Source organism: Urocampus carinirostris, chromosome 17 (assembly GCF_059441175.1).
Source record: "Urocampus carinirostris isolate Australia breed hairy pipefish chromosome 17, RoL_Ucar_1.0, whole genome shotgun sequence".
Classification (NCBI taxonomy): domain Eukaryota; kingdom Metazoa; phylum Chordata; class Actinopteri; order Syngnathiformes; family Syngnathidae; genus Urocampus; species Urocampus carinirostris.
The window spans coordinates 23,810,678-23,832,350 of record NC_142365.1 but is presented as its reverse complement, the minus strand read 5'-3'; the positions used below and the strand labels follow the sequence as shown (position 1 = coordinate 23,832,350).

Here is a 21,673-nt window from a genome sequence, read left to right as displayed (position 1 = left end):
GGTACACAGAGGAGGAGATTCAACAAAAAGTGAGCACCTTCCGACAAATGCTGATGGACAAGGAAGGGGTCATAACCAGAGACGGATCAAAACCTGTGTAAGTTGACATTTTTGTTTGAGATGGTGAAGTCATTTTTATGGTATCGGTACTGAAAATGGTCACTGATCAGTATTGACCGTAAACTTTTCTTTTTCCGCATGTCCGTTTAACATCTGGTTCTGACGGGTAAAACAAGCGCATGAGTTGAGTAGTTCCACTGAGATTTATATTGGAAAGAAAGTGAATAGTCCAGGCAATCAGGGCTGTATGATTCCACAAATGCGCAATCAAAATGACTGACAATCACTTTTTTACAAGGGGGGCAGGCTATGACAAAAACTGAACTTTTTACTCCACAGCAGCACTCTTTCTAGACCTAGTACTGATAACCTAAGTCCCCCTCCTAACTGCAAACTAAAAATGCGTTTGAAAACAATGTTGAAACTAAATACCAACTGAACCAGCTCAGTAGCCTAGATGGTAGTGTGCCCGCTTTGAGACTGGGAGGTCGCTGGTTCGCGCCTCGGCCGAGTCATACCTAATTGGTAAAATGGCGGCGCCCTCTGTTTGCTGCGGCTGCATCGGCTCGCTACAACGGGTCAGGTGTATCGACATTTCGTTCTGTGTACATTGTTACAAAGAATGACAATACAAAGGAAATTATTATTATTATTATTATCAATTTATATTAAAGAAGTCATGTGATTATAGCAAGAAATTAATATTACACTTAAATATGTGAATAATCATTAAGTGCCTTAATTACAACTGAATACGTGAAGGAGATATCTCATCTCATCTTATTTCCTGCACCGCTTATCCTCAGTAGGGTCGCGGGGGTGCTGGAGCCCATCCCAGCAATCATCGGGCAGTGGGCAGGGGACACCCTGAACTGGTTGCCAGCCAATCGCAGGACACACGGGGACAGACAACTCGCTCGCTCATTCACACCTAGGGACAATTTGGACCGGCCAATCTACCTGAAATGCATGTCTATGGAATGTGGGAGGAAACCCACGCAAGCACGGGGAGAACATACAAACTCCGCACAGGAAGTGGATTTGAACCCACACAGGAGGTTCCCAAGACCTTAGAACTGTGCCGCACATGCGCTAACCACTGCACCGCCGTGCTGCCCGTGAAGAAAATATAAATGACTGAAATAATAAAATGCAAACACAGACTCCATACAATTATGACCATTTATGCACTGACACTTTTAATATTACAAATACTGCCCTCTAGTGGCCATTTACCAATGAGGATTCTGAAGTTGAAGAAATAATACATGCCCACTAAATAAATGCAATATTAGAGAAACATATTGTTACAATTTTTGTAATGATATACATATGTGATAACAGTATCAACCACCATTATTTCAGTATAGTGTGAATATCAGTTCTGGAAAAGTTTGGTTTGTACATCTTTCGTTATTTTTGTTTTTATGTCTTCACTTAAGTTCTGCAACACGTAGTATTATAAAGTCAACACTAATAACATCTTGAGGAAAATTGCTATGTGAGAACTTGGAAGGAGCTGTTTTGCATTCAATTTTTGCGCCTCTTAATTAAAAACAAAAAATGACATCCATCATTTGACCCAAGTTCAGGGATCGGCAACTCGCGGCTTAGTAGTAAAACTGAAAACCTGTGCTAAAAAGCACAAATGACAATACAAACTTCTGAGACTAAGAAAGTGACTGAACCGTACATTTTACTCATCTTTTTTTGCTCTTTTTGAGATTTTTGGGTACGCGTAGCAGCAATATGGAGGACAATTATGTAAGCTCTCTTTAGGTGAAGCTAATGTTAAGTAAAACAAATGCTTATTTTTTGACCTATGAATATTGAAGAAATGCATGTTTGTATAATAGTTCATGTTCTCTTCTGTTCAAAAGTTTGGAGTCACCCAGACAATTTTTTCCCATGAAAAGTCACATTTTTATTTATCTGATCAATTGTCCAATGTTTTTGTTCTTTAGTCCATATTCATCTCTTCCTTTTTTTCACTAGTTTGGCTTTTTCTTTGCCACTCTGCTTTGAATGTCAGCATCTCGGAGTCACCTCTTCACTGTAGATGTTGACAATACTGTTTTGGGGGTATTATTGAACAAAGCAAAAGGCAACTATTTCTCAAACTAGCTACTCTAATTCACTCATCCTCTTGCTTTGTTGTGTCTGCCCCTCATCCATGTACTCTGGTTAGAGCCTCTATGTGCTGTTCTTTATAGAGGAACTTGAGTTTCTTGGCAATATCTCTCATAGCTTTCATTTCTTAGAACAAGAATAGACTGTCAAGTTTCACAAAAGTTCAGTTTTTCTGGCCATTCTGATCACACTCACAAATGTGATGCTCCAGATACTTGACTAGCTAAAAGGAAAGTCAGTTTTAGAGCTTCTAAACCCCTTCAGCAATGCTTTTGGTTATTTGGTTAGTATATCCTTTGTCTGTGCTAATTTGTGAACCTCTGAAAAATGCCCCAAAATATCAATTAATATGTGTAAAACAAAGAAGAAAATGTCAGCAGTGTCAACTGAACATTGGCCTTTTGGCTTTTTCTGCCCCTGATAGAAAATGCACTCTACTTTGGAGCCATCAATATAATTAAAATGAATCCAAATTTGGCGCCTTCCCCTCCATTGATTCCTCTTTTTATCTACAGTACTTTATTTTTGTCTCCAGCCTGGACCCCCTGAGACCAGAGGTCTCTAAATTAATTTACTTTGGGGCCTCAGGAGCTAGGGTGAAACTGGGCCAAATCAGGTTTTCTGCAAGAAAAGCTCAAATAAAAACATTGCACTTTTTAAAAGTATATTTTATGACATTTGTTACTCAAATTGTGGTCTAAAAACCCATTAAGAATGAATGTGCAACTATAAATGAAATCATGTGAAAAAGTATAAATGAATCCTTAATTTACATGGGATTTACTTACATTAAAAGGACGATGTGTATGATTTGAACATTAGATGTCGCTGTATTGTAGTGCAACCAAAACCCAAAGCAAAGAAGAATACAAACTATGGAGGCTCAAAGTAACCAAAATGCACTATTTACCTTAAGCTTTCTTGCCCAGCCAGTTTGTGGTTTTTGGGTTCCTTTATCAGCAAGATGGCCGACAACTAATTCATGTTTCTTGAGCATTATCATTAAATAATGCACATTTATATAATAGTTCGTGTACTATGGAATCCGTTTTTACATGAATATTGCTGTTTTTAATGTATTTTTTTTTACTATAGGAGACGCTAAATACCACTGTCTCTTTAAACTCTCGCATTAAGATGGCGGCCCCAAACTATCTTCCTGCGGGCTGCAATTGGCCTCCTGGCTGCAAGTTTGAGACCCAAGTCCATTCATTGAGATCTTAAAAAATTCTAGGGGAAACACTGATACACCAAATAAAAATTACTAAATAAACGATGTAAGTGGTGTACTTCTGATTAGTTTCATTGTTATCTTCTGTAAGAAAACTGTGTTTTTCCTTCAAATATAATGACATTTCTAAGCGGCCACTAACTTTTGAACTGTAGTGTATATTTATTATTATCATATAATATATATATTCCTATTATAGAAACTAATATTGCTTTTTTCAGAATGAATTAAGATTTTGTTGCGACTAGGAAGAGATAAATAAGACGCCTATCTCTTTAAGAAATCCAAAAATAAATGACCTTGATTGTGGGCTCCTTTGTGTTTTCTTTCGCTACCCTTTGCTTGCGTGTTCCTGCTACCGGGCAATTATGTACCGCCTCCTTGTATGCGTATGCATTTTACATGATGATGCCAGTTTATTGTCATGGCCATGGCGCCGCTTTGAAGAATTAGGCAAACCAATGATGTTATTTTTCTTTCCTCCTATTTTTCATTTTGTGCCCGCGGCGCCACCAAGGTCAGAAATGTCGGCGATACAAAAAGTTTCTTGTAATGCCCGTTTCCTTGAACTAAAGCCCACAATCCATAAAACTATTCATCCATTTATTCTTTTTTTTAAAAAAATATATATTTATCTATATACAAAAAAATAGGATCCCACCTTCTGTTCAACATGATGATCAATAAAAATATTATTCTTTTTTTTCATAAATGTAGTGTGTATTACATATATTAAAAATTGTGTATTGTAGATGCATACATATAGAGGGGTGTCTTACTGTTTGAATAGCTGGTGGGCCAATTTTACAATGTAAATGTAAAATAAGAGATTTACATCATCATGCAGAATACACACCGGTACACACCAACAAGAAGACCAAAGTAGGCATCTGACTTTACTCCCTTCCAGGTTTGTCATCTCAATTGAGATGGATTGGATGGAGTTTGGAATAAATAGCTAAAATGTTGACTTTGCCATTCTAGTGGGTTAAAGGGTCACAATCTTGCTTATCCTTCATTTCCAGACGTGTTTTCGTGGTGCAGTGATTAGCACATTCACCTAAAGGTCCCCCGTTTGAGACCAGGTGGAAACATATGTTGGCCTGGAGAGGGATAGGGCCACCAAGCTGTACTTGTTGCCCAAGGCACACCACAGGAAATAGTGTTCCTAAGACCTGAGTTGTTAAGGGATCCAACCAACAAACCATTGAGGACCAAACCCTCCCACTTTTTGAAACAAAGCCCTGTTCTTGTCAATTCAGTCCTTTATCATCTGAATCCGATGTGTATTCTTCTGGATTTGGCTCTTCGGCATCCTCAGACACATGTTCCTCAATTTCAGCCTGATCCATCTCCTCCAAAGTCTTTCCCATTTATTACGGCCATATGATGATTAAGTCAACGTTTCCCGGTGGTAAATTTATTTTTAATGGCAGGCTGCTGGACTTCCTCTGTGACAGACCCCAATCAGTGCGGATAGGTCAGAACAGTTCAGATGTCATCTACCTCAGCACGGGCTCCCCCCAAGGCTGCGTCCTAAGCCCCTTGCTGTTCACCTTGATGACACACGACTGCGTCCCTAGGTCCGCCACAAACCACATCGTGAAGTATGCTGACGACACAACAGTGGTGGGCCTCATCAGGGATGACAACGACCTGGCCTACAGAGAGGAGGTGGAGCAGTTGGTGGGCTGGTGCAGGGACAACAGCCTGGTCCTGAATGTCGACAAAACTAAAGAGATCATTGTCGACTTTAGGAAAAACCAGCCCAACCATGCCCCACTTTGCATCAACAACAAGGCTGTGGAGGTTGTCAGCAGTATCAAGTTCCTAGGGGTGCACATTACAAACAATCTCACCTGGTCCGTAAACACTGCATCACTGGTTAAGAGGGCACAGCAGCGCCTGTACTTCCTGCGGAGGATGAGGAGAGCCCACCTGCCCCCACCCTCCCTCATTACATTCTACAGGGGCACCATAGAGAGTATCCTGACCAGCTGTATCTCTGTGTGGTGTGGAGGCTGCAGCGCTACCGACTGGGGTAGTGTGAGGAGGGTAACGAGGACAGCAGAGAAAATAATCGGGACTACACTTCCCTCCATTCAGGACATTGGCCAGAAGCACTGCCTATCCCATGCTAAAAACATTACCGGGGACCCCTCTCACCCCCATCATGGACTGTTCACTCTGCTAGCCTCTGGGAAGAGGTACTGCAGTGTGCGGTGCAGGACCACCAGGCTCCGCAATAGTCTAGTCCCCCTGGCCATTAGACTGTTAAATGGTCAATCTAACATATAGTTAACTTAAATCTAAATGGCTGCTAATCTGACTTTTGCACTACTGGCAGTTTTTTTTTATAGCTTGCCACTCCTTGCACATTGCTCTCTGCACTATTGTAATTACAGCGTTATTGTTACAGTGTTAATGTTACTGTGTACCTGACTTGTTAACCTGACTGCCCATTTTGCGCATCTGGTTAGCTACTCTTCTTGCACTATCGGCACTATGGTAAAATACTATACGTAGCCAAAATACAATACAACATTATTTATATCTGTACATTCAAGGAAACTGTGGGGGTCAGATGCATCGACATTTCGTTCTGTATACACGTGTACTAGAATGACAATAAAGTAGATCTGAATCTGAATCTGAATCTAGAGGAATTGGAAAATTGGCTTTGATAGTCCTTAAAAAGGGCTTGAATTTAGCCATGAAATAGTTGTACGAACCCTGTATACTATGAGAAAAGATATTGTGTTTTTGTGTGGTAAGGAAGTGGGGTAAGATACTGTATGAGCTTTGTGTAGTTTTACCATGCTGGGTCAAGAATTACCCTAACATCACAGCTGTAATATTTTTCTCCTGATACCTACAAAATGTTCAAAATTATAGTTTTTATGTGCTTATACATGTGGAGGATGTCATAAAGCCTTGTTCTAATACTAAGCACATGTGATAACCTTGACACAGGTCACTGGCAACCCTGACTCCAAATAAGGGTTCATGTTTCTGTTTTAGGGTCCACCACATGCACTACTACCCAGAGGAAGCTGCGGAATGTCCTGGCGAGGAAGATGGAGACTATGCCGACGATTACCACAGTGACAGCAGGTCACTGGCATGCTCTGTACACGCTGTAAAATGTTGAGCCTTTGGCAAAACTAGTACTCAATGATTAATGTAATCGTCAACCATAAGGATGAATCTTTATGCAGACTTTTGTATAGGATTTGATAATATCATCAGATAAATTATACATTTTGTGGTATATATTATACACAAAAGGAGCTGTTTCCAGTCTCAGTAATGATAAATTCAATTTAATAAAGGTTGCATATGTAGAGAAAATTGCTTTAAATTATATTTATGTGGTCAGAATCTAATTCGGTGGTCACGGATTCGGCCAGCAGGTGATGCTCACAGTTTCCCACCAGAATTAATCCGACATAGTCTCATAATTTGTCTCAGTTTTATTATGAAAAAAGCAATACTCTAAACACATTTAGATATATTGTCAATTATTCAGTTCATTTACGTGGATTATGACTGATCAGTCCAAAAGAAAAACAGTAGAGACACACAACCTACATTTATTTACACGACAAGGAAAATGTAATCAAACGTAAGAATAAAGGATATTGTTGACAAGAGAAACTCAGATTTCCAAAGAATAAACTGTGTGGGGAAAAAGAGTTGAGTAAAAATGGCAATGTTGTAATTTCTTAGAGGAATACAGGATTCTGTATTTTTGTTCCTAATTTGAGAAATGTCCCTGACAAATGCGTATTAAGCTTAACAGCTAGCCAAAAAACCGCCAGCACGTTGTCTGTTTTGTGCCTTGATAAATAAGGCAGAGTTTGTGAGTCTCGTCTTGGCACGTGACAGGAAGCATTTAAGGGGCCCCCAGGTGATCTAGCAATCTCATCCCTGGGGCCCTAAGCCCCAAGGGGGGCGCATGGTTGAGAGCCCAAGTTCGTCTGTCGTCCGCAGGCAAAGGGAGAGACTGAGCGCCTGATGCATCCAGCTTTCATAGCCGGGTGGAATCAACCCAAATGGGTAGAGAGGGGGTGGGCTGGGGACCATGTCCATGTCCCCTTCCCTTGCAAAAACACAGCCATAAATTGATTTGATTACAATGGAAACTTCGCCAGTCGGCTTCAGTATTTCAATCAACAAGAGTAACCCAAAAAAAAGGGCACATGAGTCTATAGCCGGAATGCAAACGGGGGCAAAGTTTCTTTTGCAGGGGATTTCTGATTTCAGTCAGAGAATATCTGTACAAATAAGACATTCATTCTTTCATTCATTCAAGCTTAGCTGAACTAATATTCTTGCACAATAATCTTATCACTGTGTTTGTAACACACTGGAGCTACATAGAAACTATTGTTGCCATGAAAGTTTTGCATGCACTTTAAAATCTTATGTATGTTTTTCTGGACATTTCAGAGCAAAACGGAAATCAAGCAGCTCTCCATCCCCTCATCCAAAGAAAAAAAAGAAGAAAAAATCAGGCCGTCGAAAAAGGCGGTAAGTGAAAATCTGTCGCACACAATGAGTGATTAAAAGTGGTGACATTGACAAAAAATTATAGTCTATAGACTCTTATCGAGCACATGTGTCAAACACAATACCCGCGGAATCTGGCCAGCTATATCATTTTATGTGGAACACAAAAGCCTAAAACGTTTTGAGTGTCTATGAATAAATACCAAAACCAGGGTTCGTGTGGGGGCCTGAAATGTGTTTTCAAGGATTGAAAAGTGCTTTTTGTCTTTGTTATTTTGAGTGATTGTGAATGCTTGAAATTGTTTTCATGTTTCTCAAAAAGTCTGCTTAAAAATGAGACTGACACTTCTCTTTGGGGGCTTCACCATTGGTCTTGTCCTATGAAGCGTTTTCGCCCAATGGGTCACGCCCAAGAGGACAGGTGCATGCCTCACCTAAAGTCAAGTCACGTTCATTTTTATAGCCCTTAATCACAAGGAGTCTCAAAGGGCTCCACAGACTACAGAGTGTTGCTATTATTACACCCTGCCCTGATTCAAAACTTACATGAGGGCAAGGAAAACCCCAAAAATCTCAGCATGAGGAAAATGAAGAAACCTTGAGAAGGGACCGTGGTAATCCCCCTTCCAGGATGACCAGGCTGCAATCGATGTTGCATTAACAAACAATACAATCAAAAATACTGGGCCCATTGAACTATGTATTAGTGTAAGGATTACCTATCAAAAATGGACTTTTTTGGGGGCCTTGCAAAACATTAAGGTAGCGTTTCCCATGGATAAATTGTAATGAGAACTTCCTGCAACTGAAAATGTAAGGTAAATATTACCCAACACCTTTATGGGGAGGGATTTGTCTAAAAAACAAACACATTCACAATTTACTCAAGATCTAAAAATCGTATGTCTTGATAAGAATCACATACTTTATGTGAATTGCCGATTGATTTGTGGCTCTGCAAAATACAAGATCCACACTGGAATTCTTCTTTACTGGGTAAATATAATTTTTGCTTTGAAAGTTCATAAAAAGTGCCCAAATTTTTAAAAGAAAAAGAAATGAAGAATGTGCTTTTGACCAAAAACTACATTTCCCACAATCCTTTTGACTTCAGTAGCAGGGTTCTTCCGCATCCATGCCAATGAGTGGAATTGAGGTGTAAATAATGATCCCAAAATGTACAAAAAGAGAAAGGTTGATGCAGATGGAAGCTGGGAAGGGGAATACTTGTTTTTGCTTCAATTTCATTTAGTTACATTTATAAGTTACAGTGCCTTGCAAAAGTATTGGCCCCTCAAGAACTTTTTTATATCAGGCTTCAAACTCAGAGATAAAAAACTCAAAATATTTTCCAAGAATCAACAACATGTAAGACACAATTTTATGTATTGTGCTATCAAATAAAAATAAATAAAAAGTAGGCCTTGCAAAGAATATTAGGCCTTTTTAAGTTAATACTTTGTACCACCTCCTTTTGCATTTAGCCCAAAATGATCAATGTTGGTCTCATCTGACCAGAGCTCCCTGTTCAACTTTCATTTGTGTCTCCCATGTGGTTTCCTGTAAACACCAAACGTCCCTTTTTATGGTGTTCTTTTAGAAAGGGCTTTATTCTTGTCACTCTTCCATAAAGGGCAGATTTATGCAGAGGACATATCATTACCTTGTGCACAGATTGTCCCACCTCAGCTGTGTATTCCTGCAGGTCATCCAATGTGATCATGAGCTAGGTTTTCAGTGGTTTTATGCTCTCTACATGTGGATGTTGTTGCTCGCACAGTGCTTCTGGAGATAGGTACTGGTAAATGTTTCTGAATCTTTTTGTTTCCCATTCCTGCTTTGAAATTTTCCACAACTTCATGCTGGACCTGCCATGATCATCTTCGGTCTTCATAATGCTGTCTGTTCCCCGAGCCCATCACAGAGCAGGTGCATTCAAATTGAGACTTAATGCACTCTGTCATTGTTAGTCAGAACAAGAACAAATGGTAGACCCAAACGCGTAACGTTTCTCACAAAAGTTTATTGGGATATCGAGGATGCAAATGCCAGCGATCCGGTACTCGCTGGACAGGGGGAGCAAGCAGCTCACGGGATCGAAGCGTGATCAGAATGCGGAAATGGATTTGCCGGGGCGGGAGATCAGAGCATGGTCGGTGGTCAAAAATGGGTCAATAGCCGGTATCAGGAACAGACCAGTGGGATACGGATGAAAACAGGACCGACCGGAGCCAGAGTCAAAGTGCTTGCCCTGCGTAGGCAGAGGTTCACTGACGGACTGACAAGGAGGGACTGGAGTCCCGAGTTTAAATAGGAGGTGACTCAATCAAGCAACCAGCAGCAGCTGGCACCAAACGAGCGGGCACAGTTGAGGGCAATGAGTAATCATGACAGACACTGGACTCTTTAAGAAGTCGACAGGGAACTTTTGAAGTCAGTTAGCTCAGCAGCGAGAACAAGATGGGCAATATAAAATGTTGAAATAATTTGGTTCCACTTCAAGATTTTGTATCACATGCTGTTGATTTTTGTAAAAACCTGCCAGTTTTTTGGCTTAAATTTGAAGTCTGAAATGTGGAAAAATGTGGGGGGCAATACATTTGCTAGGTACTTTACATCTGGCCCTTTGAGGACAGCCATTATGCAGATGTGGCCCTCAGTGAAAATGAGTCTGACACCTCTGATATAGAGTTATTAATGATGTGTATTTTCTTCTTTGCACCGTTAGGTTTGGCAGCTCATCGCCCAATCGCAAGAAGAAAAAAAGCGGCAAGAAACACAAGCGTGACAGGTGTGTGTATCTTTAAACTCCATGAACTACGTGGGTCAGATAGGGTTTTTAAGCAATCACTGCTCAAGCGTTAAGTGGCCCTCTTCCTATCAAGAAACAAATGATCGCCCCTTTCAATGACTGCAATCGCCTTTCATTGATCATGTGTCGCTTGCATTGCCTTGGCAGAGAACAAAACGCAAACAAGAGAAAGTCGCTAAGAAAGAAAGGAAGATGAGGAAAAAGAGGAAAGGCAGGTAGTAAAACGCAGGGTCTTAGTGGGTAAAGGGAATTAAAATTTAAGGAGAAAAGGTAGGAGGTGAAGGGAAATCATTCTTAAAGGAGGCCTTGAATCCAAGCTTAAAACTCACCTTTACTCTATAGCATATGAATAACCTAAACTGCTTATGTGTAATAACCTGGGAAGCCCTTTGAGACTCTTTCTAATTAAGGGCTATACAAATAAAAATGACTTGACTTGACTTGACTTGACAGATTTGGGCAAACTACGGCCGGTGGGCCACATGTAGGCAGGCTTTTTCATTCAGCCCGAAAAATGATTATGGTCATATAATATAGATAAGGATATAGTAAATAAAGTACTCCTCATGAACAATGTTTTTTTGGTGCTAACTTTGTCCGCATTGTCCCTTTGTGTGTATACAACACAATACTAGTACATAAATACTACAAAAATATTACAAAATGACAACGAAACTAGATATCAAATTGAGTGCTTAAAAACAGGGACCTCATATATTATTTTGGTTTGATTCTGAAAAGAAAAAAATACTACAGAAATGCTACAAACTACTGTAATAATTAAATGCTACTACAGAAACAGCAGAAATACCACAAATATACAGTAATATTACAATCATACTTGAGAAATACAACAAAAGTACTGCAAAAATGCTAAAATGGAAATTTTTTAGAATTACCTCTAAAGAAAACAACACAAAAATACCACTCAATATCAATAGTACTACAGTAATATTATGACAAATACTACAAAATACTTCTACAAAATAAAATACAGTAATATTACAATAAAAACTCCAGATAAACTACAAAAATTCAACAGGAAATACTACAAAAATACTACTGATATGCTACAAAAATCCTACAATGGAAATACTACCAAATTACTACAGAAATACTACAAACATACAACTGTACTATGGAAATACTACTAAATTGTGACTGCAGAATTAGCACTAAATTAAAACTATAGTATTACTACAAATATACGACAGAAAAAATACCAAAATCCACTCGCAGAAATACTGCAGAAATAGTACAAAAATATATCTAAAGTAATACTACAAAAATATGACAGAAAAACTAGAAAAAAATGACAGAAAAACTACAAAAAATTCAACTGCACAAATGCTACAAAAATACAACTGCAGTAATACTACAAAACTAGACAGAAAATCCTGTCCTTAAAAGAGAGTCTTAATATATTATTCAGCTTTAATTGTTAGTGTTTCAAAACCAGACAGAAATATTAGACGTAGAAGAGAAGTGCACATTCTCAATTAGCCGGAGCACCTTTTGTCCCCCATTTTTCGGCAGTCTGCCTTCTGCCTGTGTCCTCTTTGTCCTTTTTTTTCCTCCTGTGGCGCTACCCGAATGTCACACTACAGCTGCCGTGCACCGCACGCGTGCTTGAATAATGCATGTCCCGAGCACACAGAGGAAAAGCAGAAAGGGATCTACCCCGGGGACAGACTCCCTTGTTAATAGTCGGCCTTTTATGGATGCATATACACAATATAGTACCTTGGCACAAAATATAGTCCCCTCTTACATTTTTGTGTAATAGATATGTGTGCTTAGGGGTGGGCGATACTGCTACTTTTGGTATTGATCCGATCCAAGTAAATACAGTGGTGTATAGATCGATACCGATCCGACGTGTTTTTCCTGGAAAAGTCATGATTATTGAAGGGTAGAAACCCTTCCCATCATGAGTTGGTTTGTAACTAAATAACTTTACAGTAATCCCTCAGTTATAGCGGTTAATGGGGGCAAAATCCCCCACAAAACGTGAAAATCTGCAAGGTAGAAACCCTTGTTTATTATTTTGTTTGCTTTTGTATGACTCAAAGACAAACCCAATTTAAAGGCTCAAGTATTTGCACAATAAATAATAGTACTGTCGTTTATAAAGTCATTTTTTACAGATGCCTTCTGTACTGTCAAATTATAATTTCAATAATACAGCTATTTTATTGCAAAACTTTATGAATTAAGGACCCAATCCATTTTACTTTACATGATGTGGCCGTTATGAAAAACTGCCGGTTCAGTCCTACAGAAATCAAACTTTTTTTTAAAAGCGTTAGGGAGTCACTAGGGCGTGCCCAAGACCAGCATTGGGCTCCTGAGCAGGTTTAGCGAATGGAGAGGTCCACATTTGTTGGTGATAGAAATTATCTTCCTCTATATGTCCAATCAGAATTCAGAACCCAATGCACGATGAAAATCTACAAAGCATTGAACCAGCGATAATGAAAGCGCGAAACACCGAGGAACTCTGCATAACAAGTGTATTAATAAAATGTTCATATTTCTAATAACTATTCCAGAACGAAAACCCAAAGAGATTCAAACCCAAATAAGCAGTAAAATAACAAAAACACAAATGATGTTTTACAATCTCAACAGGACAACTAACATATCTTCAATTGCATAATATTTTGAAGAAAAGGCAGGAAGAAGCCTTTTTGTTTCTGTTGCCATAGTGATAACAGATTTACAGGTTTTTGTTCAGAAACAGCAACATGTTTATATCTTGGGTTGCAGCTCGTTGCTCTCTGTAGGGTGAGCCTTTAGTCGTTTTGACATTTGATTTTTTTTCCCCCTCTGATCATCAAATATAAAGTTTCAAATCAACAACTTTGATAGCTTAAGAAGCTAGCTGAAATCTAACATCATATGATAGTTGGAAGCTACTGGCTTACAACAGTGAAGAAAGCACTTTCAAATATATGAATTACTTAATCATTTTTATTAAGCGTAGTAACGCAGTGTGTCATGTTTCATCCTAACTCATGCAGACATTGAAAACTACAACAAAATCTGTTCAATTGATTATTTGTAACACGCATAAAGACACACAAACTGAACCGTGTTGTGTTTTAGTAGCAAGATCCATCATTGCATTAATAAGTGTATAAAATGAGTGACGGTCATCCAAAATGGTACTGTAGCCCTTACCGAGGTTTTAATTCCACTGTAAGTTTTTATGTGTTTATATACATTTGTGATGGCGCCACAGTAGCAGACTTTGCCACACATGTTTAACCTGTAGTTCTCTGTAGTTTGGAAAAAAACGTCCACACTGTGCTACACTTCCTGTTTGCCATGGTTGATTTTAGCTTTTGGTAGACTAATTTAGCCCTCTCTTTTGCCTGGTGGGCAGAATGCAGCAGCAGGCCAGGTAAAGAGAGGTGCCTGTCAGTTAGGACTCAGACATAAACATAAAGAGTGGCTAAGGTGATGGGTGAGAGAGACAAGGGCTGCACTATCTACATAGAGAAGCGGCACTTTGAGGAAATTAGTGGAGGAGCGAAGTACGGATCCTTGGACAATAGTATCGATCCGATCCAAGTACTTGCTTAGTATCGACGTTATCGTTAATTGGACCGATCCTCCCACCCCTAATTGGTGGAGCTTTTTCCCAAAAACCATGATGAATTCAGCAAAGGACCTAATATCCACAAATTCACATTTATCCGCCTGTGACAGTTAAATTACACCTCCTTTACCTTTGTAGTGCTTCCACTCAGTGAATCAGCGAGGTGATGTGTTACTCCTCTGCAAAACAGCAGCAACCCCCACAGACGTTCACTCATTTCCATGGCAACAACAATCAGGCTGACTATAAACTAACGTGGACTAACAGAGTCTGTCATTCAATGCCAAGGTCAAAAATCAACGGTCATCTATTCAGTGAAAACATAGATTGCTATTGAAAAACTTAAAAAAAAAATAGTCAAAAGAAACCATAAATTTTTGACGACATGTCACATTTGCGGAGGTGGACCCAAATGCAGGGAAGCCAGAGGCTGGATCAAACACATCTTCACCGAAACTGGGGATGGTTGAAGGTCCTTTTCCATCCACGCCGAAACAGGGCCAGAAGCAGCCGGGAACTCCTCTCCTTACCACCAGGACTTGTGCGGTTGAGGGTCCAGGTCCTTCCCCACTGAAGCAGTGACCTTCACCTCGCCGCCAAGACAGGAACCTTCTCGCCACTGAAACAGGAACCAGGAGCCACGAGGGACCTTCTACCTGCTTCTGGAACAGGAAACAAAAGCAGCTGAGTGACCTTCTCTTTGCCGCTGGGACAGGGAACTGAAGGGACCAAGGGACCTTCTCCCTAATCCCAGGACAGGAACCAATGGCAGCCGAGGGACCTCCTTGCTGCCAGGACAGGAAACGGAAGCAGCTGATGGACCTCATCGCTGCCAGGCCAGGAAACAGAAACAGCAGACAGCCTGTTGATGCCAAAAAAGGGACAGAGGACATGGACACCTCCCACTGGGTCTTTTGGTGGTCATGTCATTGTCATTGCCATTTCCATACTACTTTTATCCTATCTTCTGTTACTATGTCAGTTTTGTTTTCATTTTGTCTATGGTTTAGACACTTTTCTTGTTGTTTTAATACCTGGTTTAGTTTTCTTTGTTGTTCCTGGTTTTTGGGATTGAATACCATACTTCATTGAGCACACCTGCCTCCATTCTGTTTACCTGCATTTGGGTCCACCTCCGCAAACGTGACACTACAAGACGCTACTTTTTTCCCACCATTTAAACACAGCGGCTTACAATACATTGTGGCTTAGTCTTGGTTTTATTCTTGAAGATGGTCGCAAGGATGTCAGAACAATACAAAAAAAAACACAATAAATGACGACACTAGTTTTAAAAAAAGATGGGTACACAATAATTATCGGGCTGGCAATTATCGGACTGATAAAAGCTTACTATGTTGTCACAGTTTTTGGCTGTTGAGAAAAATATAGCCAATAATTAGTCACCTGGTGCCACACTGAAATATTTAGTTAGCCGCCACTACCTGTTTGAAAGATTCCAATCATTTATCGATAATGTTTTTTTTTATGTGGAAGAACCAATACTTGGTCTCATTTCTATTTTTGGAGAGGACGTCGTTGGGCGTCGCCCCAAAATATACGCAGAGAGGAGATAGGGCCAAAAGGGAACGCTCTTTATTGTATTCGAGACACGTTCGTGATTTCCCGTTTGTTCCAGAAACATTCAACGTTCAACTATTTTTCTGTCTCACTTTTTTTCTTTTCTCTCGTTCTCTTTTATTCTTTTTTATTTTTCTCTCATTTTTTTCTAATTCTCTTTTTCTCTTCCTCTCTCTATTCCTTTCTCTCTTTCTCTTACTCTCTCTCTCATAATCTCTCTTTCCATTTCATCCTCTTCTTTCTTTCTTTCTTTCTTTCTTTCTTTCTTTCTTTCTTTCTTCTACTAGTCTGCCCCCCCTGAGGGTTTTTTTCAATCATGTGGCCCCTGAGATAAAATGAGTTTGACACACTGGCTTTATGATTTGTAAGATAGAAAGAGACAGAAATGTCATGCTATTGTCCAATCTATCTGAAATAAGGTCTGTTTTACTATGCCCCAAATGCAACTTTCGTTTTGGTTGACTGTTTACCACTCTATTTGGTTTGTTTCAGGTCTGGGAGTCCAAAAGACAAACACAAAGACAAGAATAAACAGAAAAAGAGGTGAGACACTAATTACCCAGGTAACGTTAGACCAGGTGTGGGGAAACTATGGCCCACGAGCTAAATTCTGCCAGTCAGGCTTTTGAAACTCAAAATTGTAGTACACTATTACCCTGGTTATTGCAATTACTGGGGGCAGAAACAGCAAAACGTGAATATCCATGAAGTAACGACCCTTCATAAAAGCCCCCAAAGGTCAAACTTACCTCCAGAGGACGTCCTTACCAACTCAGAGTATACAACCGTGACAAAATAACAGCATGAGATCTACAAATAAAATCACAAAACGTAGAATTGCAGTTGAAAAAATGTTTTTTGTTTTCATTATACAAAAGTACAACAAAATTGGATGGCTTCTCATTTCAGTGTAAGAAAGAAATTTAGAGAGCGGCCGGTGAGCTGCGCTCTAGAATTACGTATCTTCGAATTGATCCAGGGTCCTTTATGATTAAAATAAAACCATCTTTAATGTAGCGGTTTCCCACGAGTTGCATCTCCAGGTCATCCATTTCATAAGTCATGGATCTGGTCTTGGTAAGATAAAGGCCATTACTGTAATATGAACTATATGTTTATAATGTCAGGACCAGCACACAGGGTAGACCCAATCGCGTAACGTTTTCTCACAATTTTATTGAGATAGAGAAAGAGGATTGGCAGCGCCCGCGATCCGATGCTCGCTGGACGCAAGAAGCAAGTCGCTCTTGCAATCGGATTGTTATCCGAATACGGAAGTGGATCTTCCGTAGTGAGCGATGGCGATATCAGGGACAGAAAAACTGGTCGGTAGCCGGGCCTGGGAGAGCAAAGCGTGGTCGGTGTCGGAAATGAGTCGTAAGCCAGGCCGGGAGAGTAGACGTAGGCGGGATCAAAAATGGGTCGTAAGCCGGGACGGGAAAGCAGATGTGGTCTGGACAAAACAGATCGGAGACAAACGAATAGCTCAGGAGGTAGAGAGCTCGTCTTGGGATCAAGGGATCCCAGTTCGAATCCCGGCTCGTCCGTGTTACATGTCGAAGTGTCCTTGGGTAAGACACTGAACCCCTAATACCCCTAATTAGCAGGTTAGTGCCTTACATGACTGCAAGGCTGCTATTGGGAAATGTGGAGCACATTGTAAAGCGCTTTGGGAAGTCATTGACTTGAAAAGCGCTATATAAATGCAGATCATTTCATTTCATTTCATTCAACAAATTATCCGGCGTGACTTGTAAAATAGGCTTCGATATTGCTACGAGCTTTTATTAATACCTTAAAACTCCATGTTAGCCTACGTAGATGTTTTTTCACTCACCTATTATTACCAAAGTACAAAAACTAGCACATAACGGGATCCTGAACTACAACCAAACAAATTGATATGATGTACGTGTCATGATTACTGATGCGAGGCACCTGACTCTGCTCCTTTGGCGGCAACTGCCTCGGACGCTGATTGGCTGCTGCCCTCTTTTTTAACCCCCGTCTTCCTGTCACCCGTTGTCAGTCCGTCTGCTAACCTCAGCTCACGCCAGGCAAGCCCTTTCGATGCTGACTCTCCCCTTTCCTGATTCCTGTTTGATTCCCGGCTCCGACCCTTTTTCTGAACTTGACTACGTTTTTGCTCCCCCATCCCGGCCATCGATCTGTTTTTCCCCGCTCTCGACCCTGCCTTCGCTCGCCTCGGAAATACCACTTCCGCGTCTGAGTAACCTGCTCCCCACGATCAATGATCTACAGATCCTGTATACTACCTTTTCCCTTCTTCCTGATAAAACTAAGAAAAACGCACGCAAATTCTGGTCCTGACAGTGAGCCTCACGTTAGATATGTTAATGTGATAAATAACATTATATTTCTCTCCAGCAAGGCGACAATATGTGCCTCAAATACTATGTTGATTCACCATCGAAGAGATTTAGACATCCTTATTAACCTTATCCACGTTGAGTTGGTGCAGTGGTCGACCTCATAACTTTACCCAACTCGTCTCGATTTAGGAAAGGGTAAAAAAATACACCCAATCGCCAGGCCCCTTAGGATACCTCCGATAAGATATGCATGTACCCCATGCACACAGTCCGACCATTTTAAAGTTTAAAATGTAAGAAAAAAAACACAAAAAAACGACCAAAATTGACGAGCTGCCATGCATTGCAATGGACGTGGGAGAAGAGAACGTCAGACTTTAGTGGGTTGGCTACGCGTGTTTTATTGGCTCATCGCGTTGGAGGGCGGGGCTTAGCCATAAGTCATTGTGGGGATGAACACTACTCGTTCTGTGCCGAACTGAAAACAAAATGTGGCGTCTGTGGAAAAAAAATGTACCGTATTTTCCGCACTATAGGGCGCACAGGGTTATAGGGCGCACCCCCAAAAAATAGCTTATGGTCCTATATCTTCTATACATAAAGCGCACCGAATTATAAGGCGCTACAATGGGAACGTGGACAAAACAGTCAGATAGTTCAGTCCAACTTATTACCCCCTTAACATTCCGAAAGCTTGCAAAGAAGCAAATACGTGTCGTAGACACATGCGGATGCGGTGTCCGTACGATGTCACTAAAATGCATTGTTCCAAATATAATTCGGAAGGTTAAAGTCTTGCGATTCAAGAAATGCCAACCATTCCTTAGTTTCTATTTTCTTTTTCGCTCGCAACTTTACTGTGCATATGACAATAAACACTTGGAATTGAGTTTAATTTAAAAAAGACCCATCACAGAAACATCGATATCGCTCTGAAACAAGATACTGGGAAAATATATAGCCGGAGTAGCTCACCGAAGTCGTTGCGTTCAATAATAATGTGTAACCATGGTCCTCTTATATCCGTGAGTGTAGTAAATCCAGGAGAGTAAAATATTTACAAATACAGAATGGTAAATCATGTTTACTCTATGCCGTAGACAACCAAGCTTGCTATTCACATTCATCTTTTTCGGCCAATTGCAGGCTTTGTTTTGCCCCTTTAGCCTATGCGAGCCTGTAAATGATAAAAAGGATCCGCCCCCTTTACCTCCGAATAACTTTAGCCAATAGTGATCGATTCAAATGATGATTGACACATTGGCTGGGAAATGAAACGCCGGCATATGTATCCCAGCATACACCACGGACCACATCGCCTACGAGGAAAAATCTAGTCGGGGGCTGCTTGCCTTTGTTGCGAGACCTTGCGACTTAATATTGATCCATATATAAGGCGCACTGTATTATAAGGCGCATGGTCAGTTTTTGAAAAAAATAAAGGCTTTTAGGTGCGCCTTATAGTGCGGAAAATATGGTACCTTCATAGTGTTGAGCTGTGCCTGACACATTTGCATGCGATGATAGGGATGAGCGAGCATGCGTGTGCCCTGCAGCCTAACTCATACATACAAATGTCTTCCTTTCCTGCGTTTGTCCTTTTGCGGCTATCTGTTCAGATCCCCCGCCGAGACCCCCAGGAGGAGCGAGCAGCGCAGGGGAAGCTGTTGCAGCAGCCGAAGCGTTTCCATGTCATCAGCTGGAAGCGGCGTCAAATCTCCTGGCAGGTTCGTCCCCTGCCCCTTATTTTGTGTGTCTCATGCAACAGTACCCTAAACTCCGGTCTACAGAGCCCACCTTATTAAAAGCGTCATGCTCGAATTTAAGAACGAAAGTCAATTATGTCTTTGTAGTGCATGTGTGGTGCCATTGTATATGGGTAATAAGTATGAATGTAGCACTTCGAGAGGTGACAGTTTGTTGTTTGTGCCGAGTAAGCTGTATGGAAGAGTCTTGATTAAGAGAGTGAGAGGAAGAACTGTGGTGATGGAGGACCAGAGTGGTTTCAGGAAAGGAAGATGATGTGTGGATCAGGTGTGCGCAGGACGACAGGTGTGTGAGAAATATTTTGCAAAAGGTAAGGATGTTTATTTGGCTTTCATGGACTTGGAAAAGGCGTAAGACAGAGTTGAAAGAGAGGCGTTGTGGCAAGTGATGGTAATGTATGGAGTGGGTGGAAAGTTGTTGGAAGCATTGAAGAGTTTTTATATGAACAGCAGAGCATGTGTTAGAGTAGGGAGTGAGACAAGTGATTGGTTCCCTGTGTTGACTGGTGTGAGACAGGGGTGTGTGATGTCACAATGGCTGTTTAATGTGTACATGGATGGCGTTATGAGAGAGATGAATGCAAGAGTATTTGGCAGAAGTGTAGAGATGATCGATGACAGTGGAACGGTGTGGCAAGTCAGTTGTTTGCAGATGACACAGCGTTTGTTCCTGATCCTGAGGAAACATTGAAAAGGTTAGTCATGGAGTTTGGAACAGTGTGTGATAGGTGCAAGTTATGTGTGAATGTTGGGAAGAGTAAGGTGATGAAGTGTTCACGTGATGGAGTGGGCATGGCATTAGAAATAAGTTTGCATGGACAGGTGCTGGAAAAAGTTGAAATCCTTAGGTACTTGGGTTGTGATGTGGCTGCAGTTTGTGGAATGGAGTGCGAGGTATTGCACAGAGTGAATCAAGGAAGCAAGGTTTTGGGTGCTCTGAGGATAGTGAAGAGCAACAAGAGGATAAGTAGGGATGTTAAGAGGGGACTGTATGATAGTGTGATTGTGCATACTGTTGTATGGTGCAGAGACTTGGAGCCTGAACGCAGATTTGAGAAGGAAATTAAATGTTTTTGAGATGAAGTGTTTGAGGAGTATGTTAGGAGTGACAAGATTGGATGGATTGAGAAACGAAATTGTGAGAGACAGAACTGGAGTAGTAGTGGAACTGAGCAAGCGTGTGGATAAGAGAGTACTCGGTTGGTTTGGACACATGGAGAGGATGGATGTGGAGTGAATGTTGAAGAGGATCTGCAGAGCAGAAGTCAATGGAAGGAGACCAAGAGGAAGGCCACAATAGACGTGGATGGATGGTGTTACGAGTGCACTGGAGGAAATAGGTCTAGATATAGTGGAAGCTGGAGCTCTTGTTGGTGATAGGAATGAGTGGATAGGTGTTGCAAAAGGATAGTGGGATGTTTAGACGCGTTCTAAGGGATGGGCAACAACTAATGCTTAATTGTGATTGGTTAAATGCTTAAATGTCAAACCCCACATCTGGAAGCAACGCAACCAGGAATAAAGCAATTAAAGCAATCTAACACACCGTTTGAAATAATTTAAGTAAAGTTGGATGTATAATATATAATTTACATCCCATGATTCGAATATTTTTCGGCCAGCAAAGAAGGCCTTGCAGACCCT

At 40.8% G+C, this 21,673-nt stretch overlaps 1 protein-coding gene across 1 annotated transcript in view; it reads left to right on the top strand.

The window, feature by feature from the left end:
- The window catches only part of srrm3 (serine/arginine repetitive matrix 3), a 55,408-nt gene that overhangs the window by 9,764 nt on the left and 23,971 nt on the right, over nt 1-21,673 (top strand). The window contains exons 2-7 of the mRNA XM_088321140.1: nt 2-97; nt 6,443-6,535; nt 7,874-7,954; nt 10,662-10,724; nt 16,423-16,473; nt 19,883-19,990. Of these exons, the coding sequence (XP_088177266.1) occupies nt 2-97; nt 6,443-6,535; nt 7,874-7,954; nt 10,662-10,724; nt 16,423-16,473; nt 19,883-19,990 (492 nt within the window). The remainder of the gene's footprint in view (nt 1; nt 98-6,442; nt 6,536-7,873; nt 7,955-10,661; nt 10,725-16,422; nt 16,474-19,882; nt 19,991-21,673) is intronic.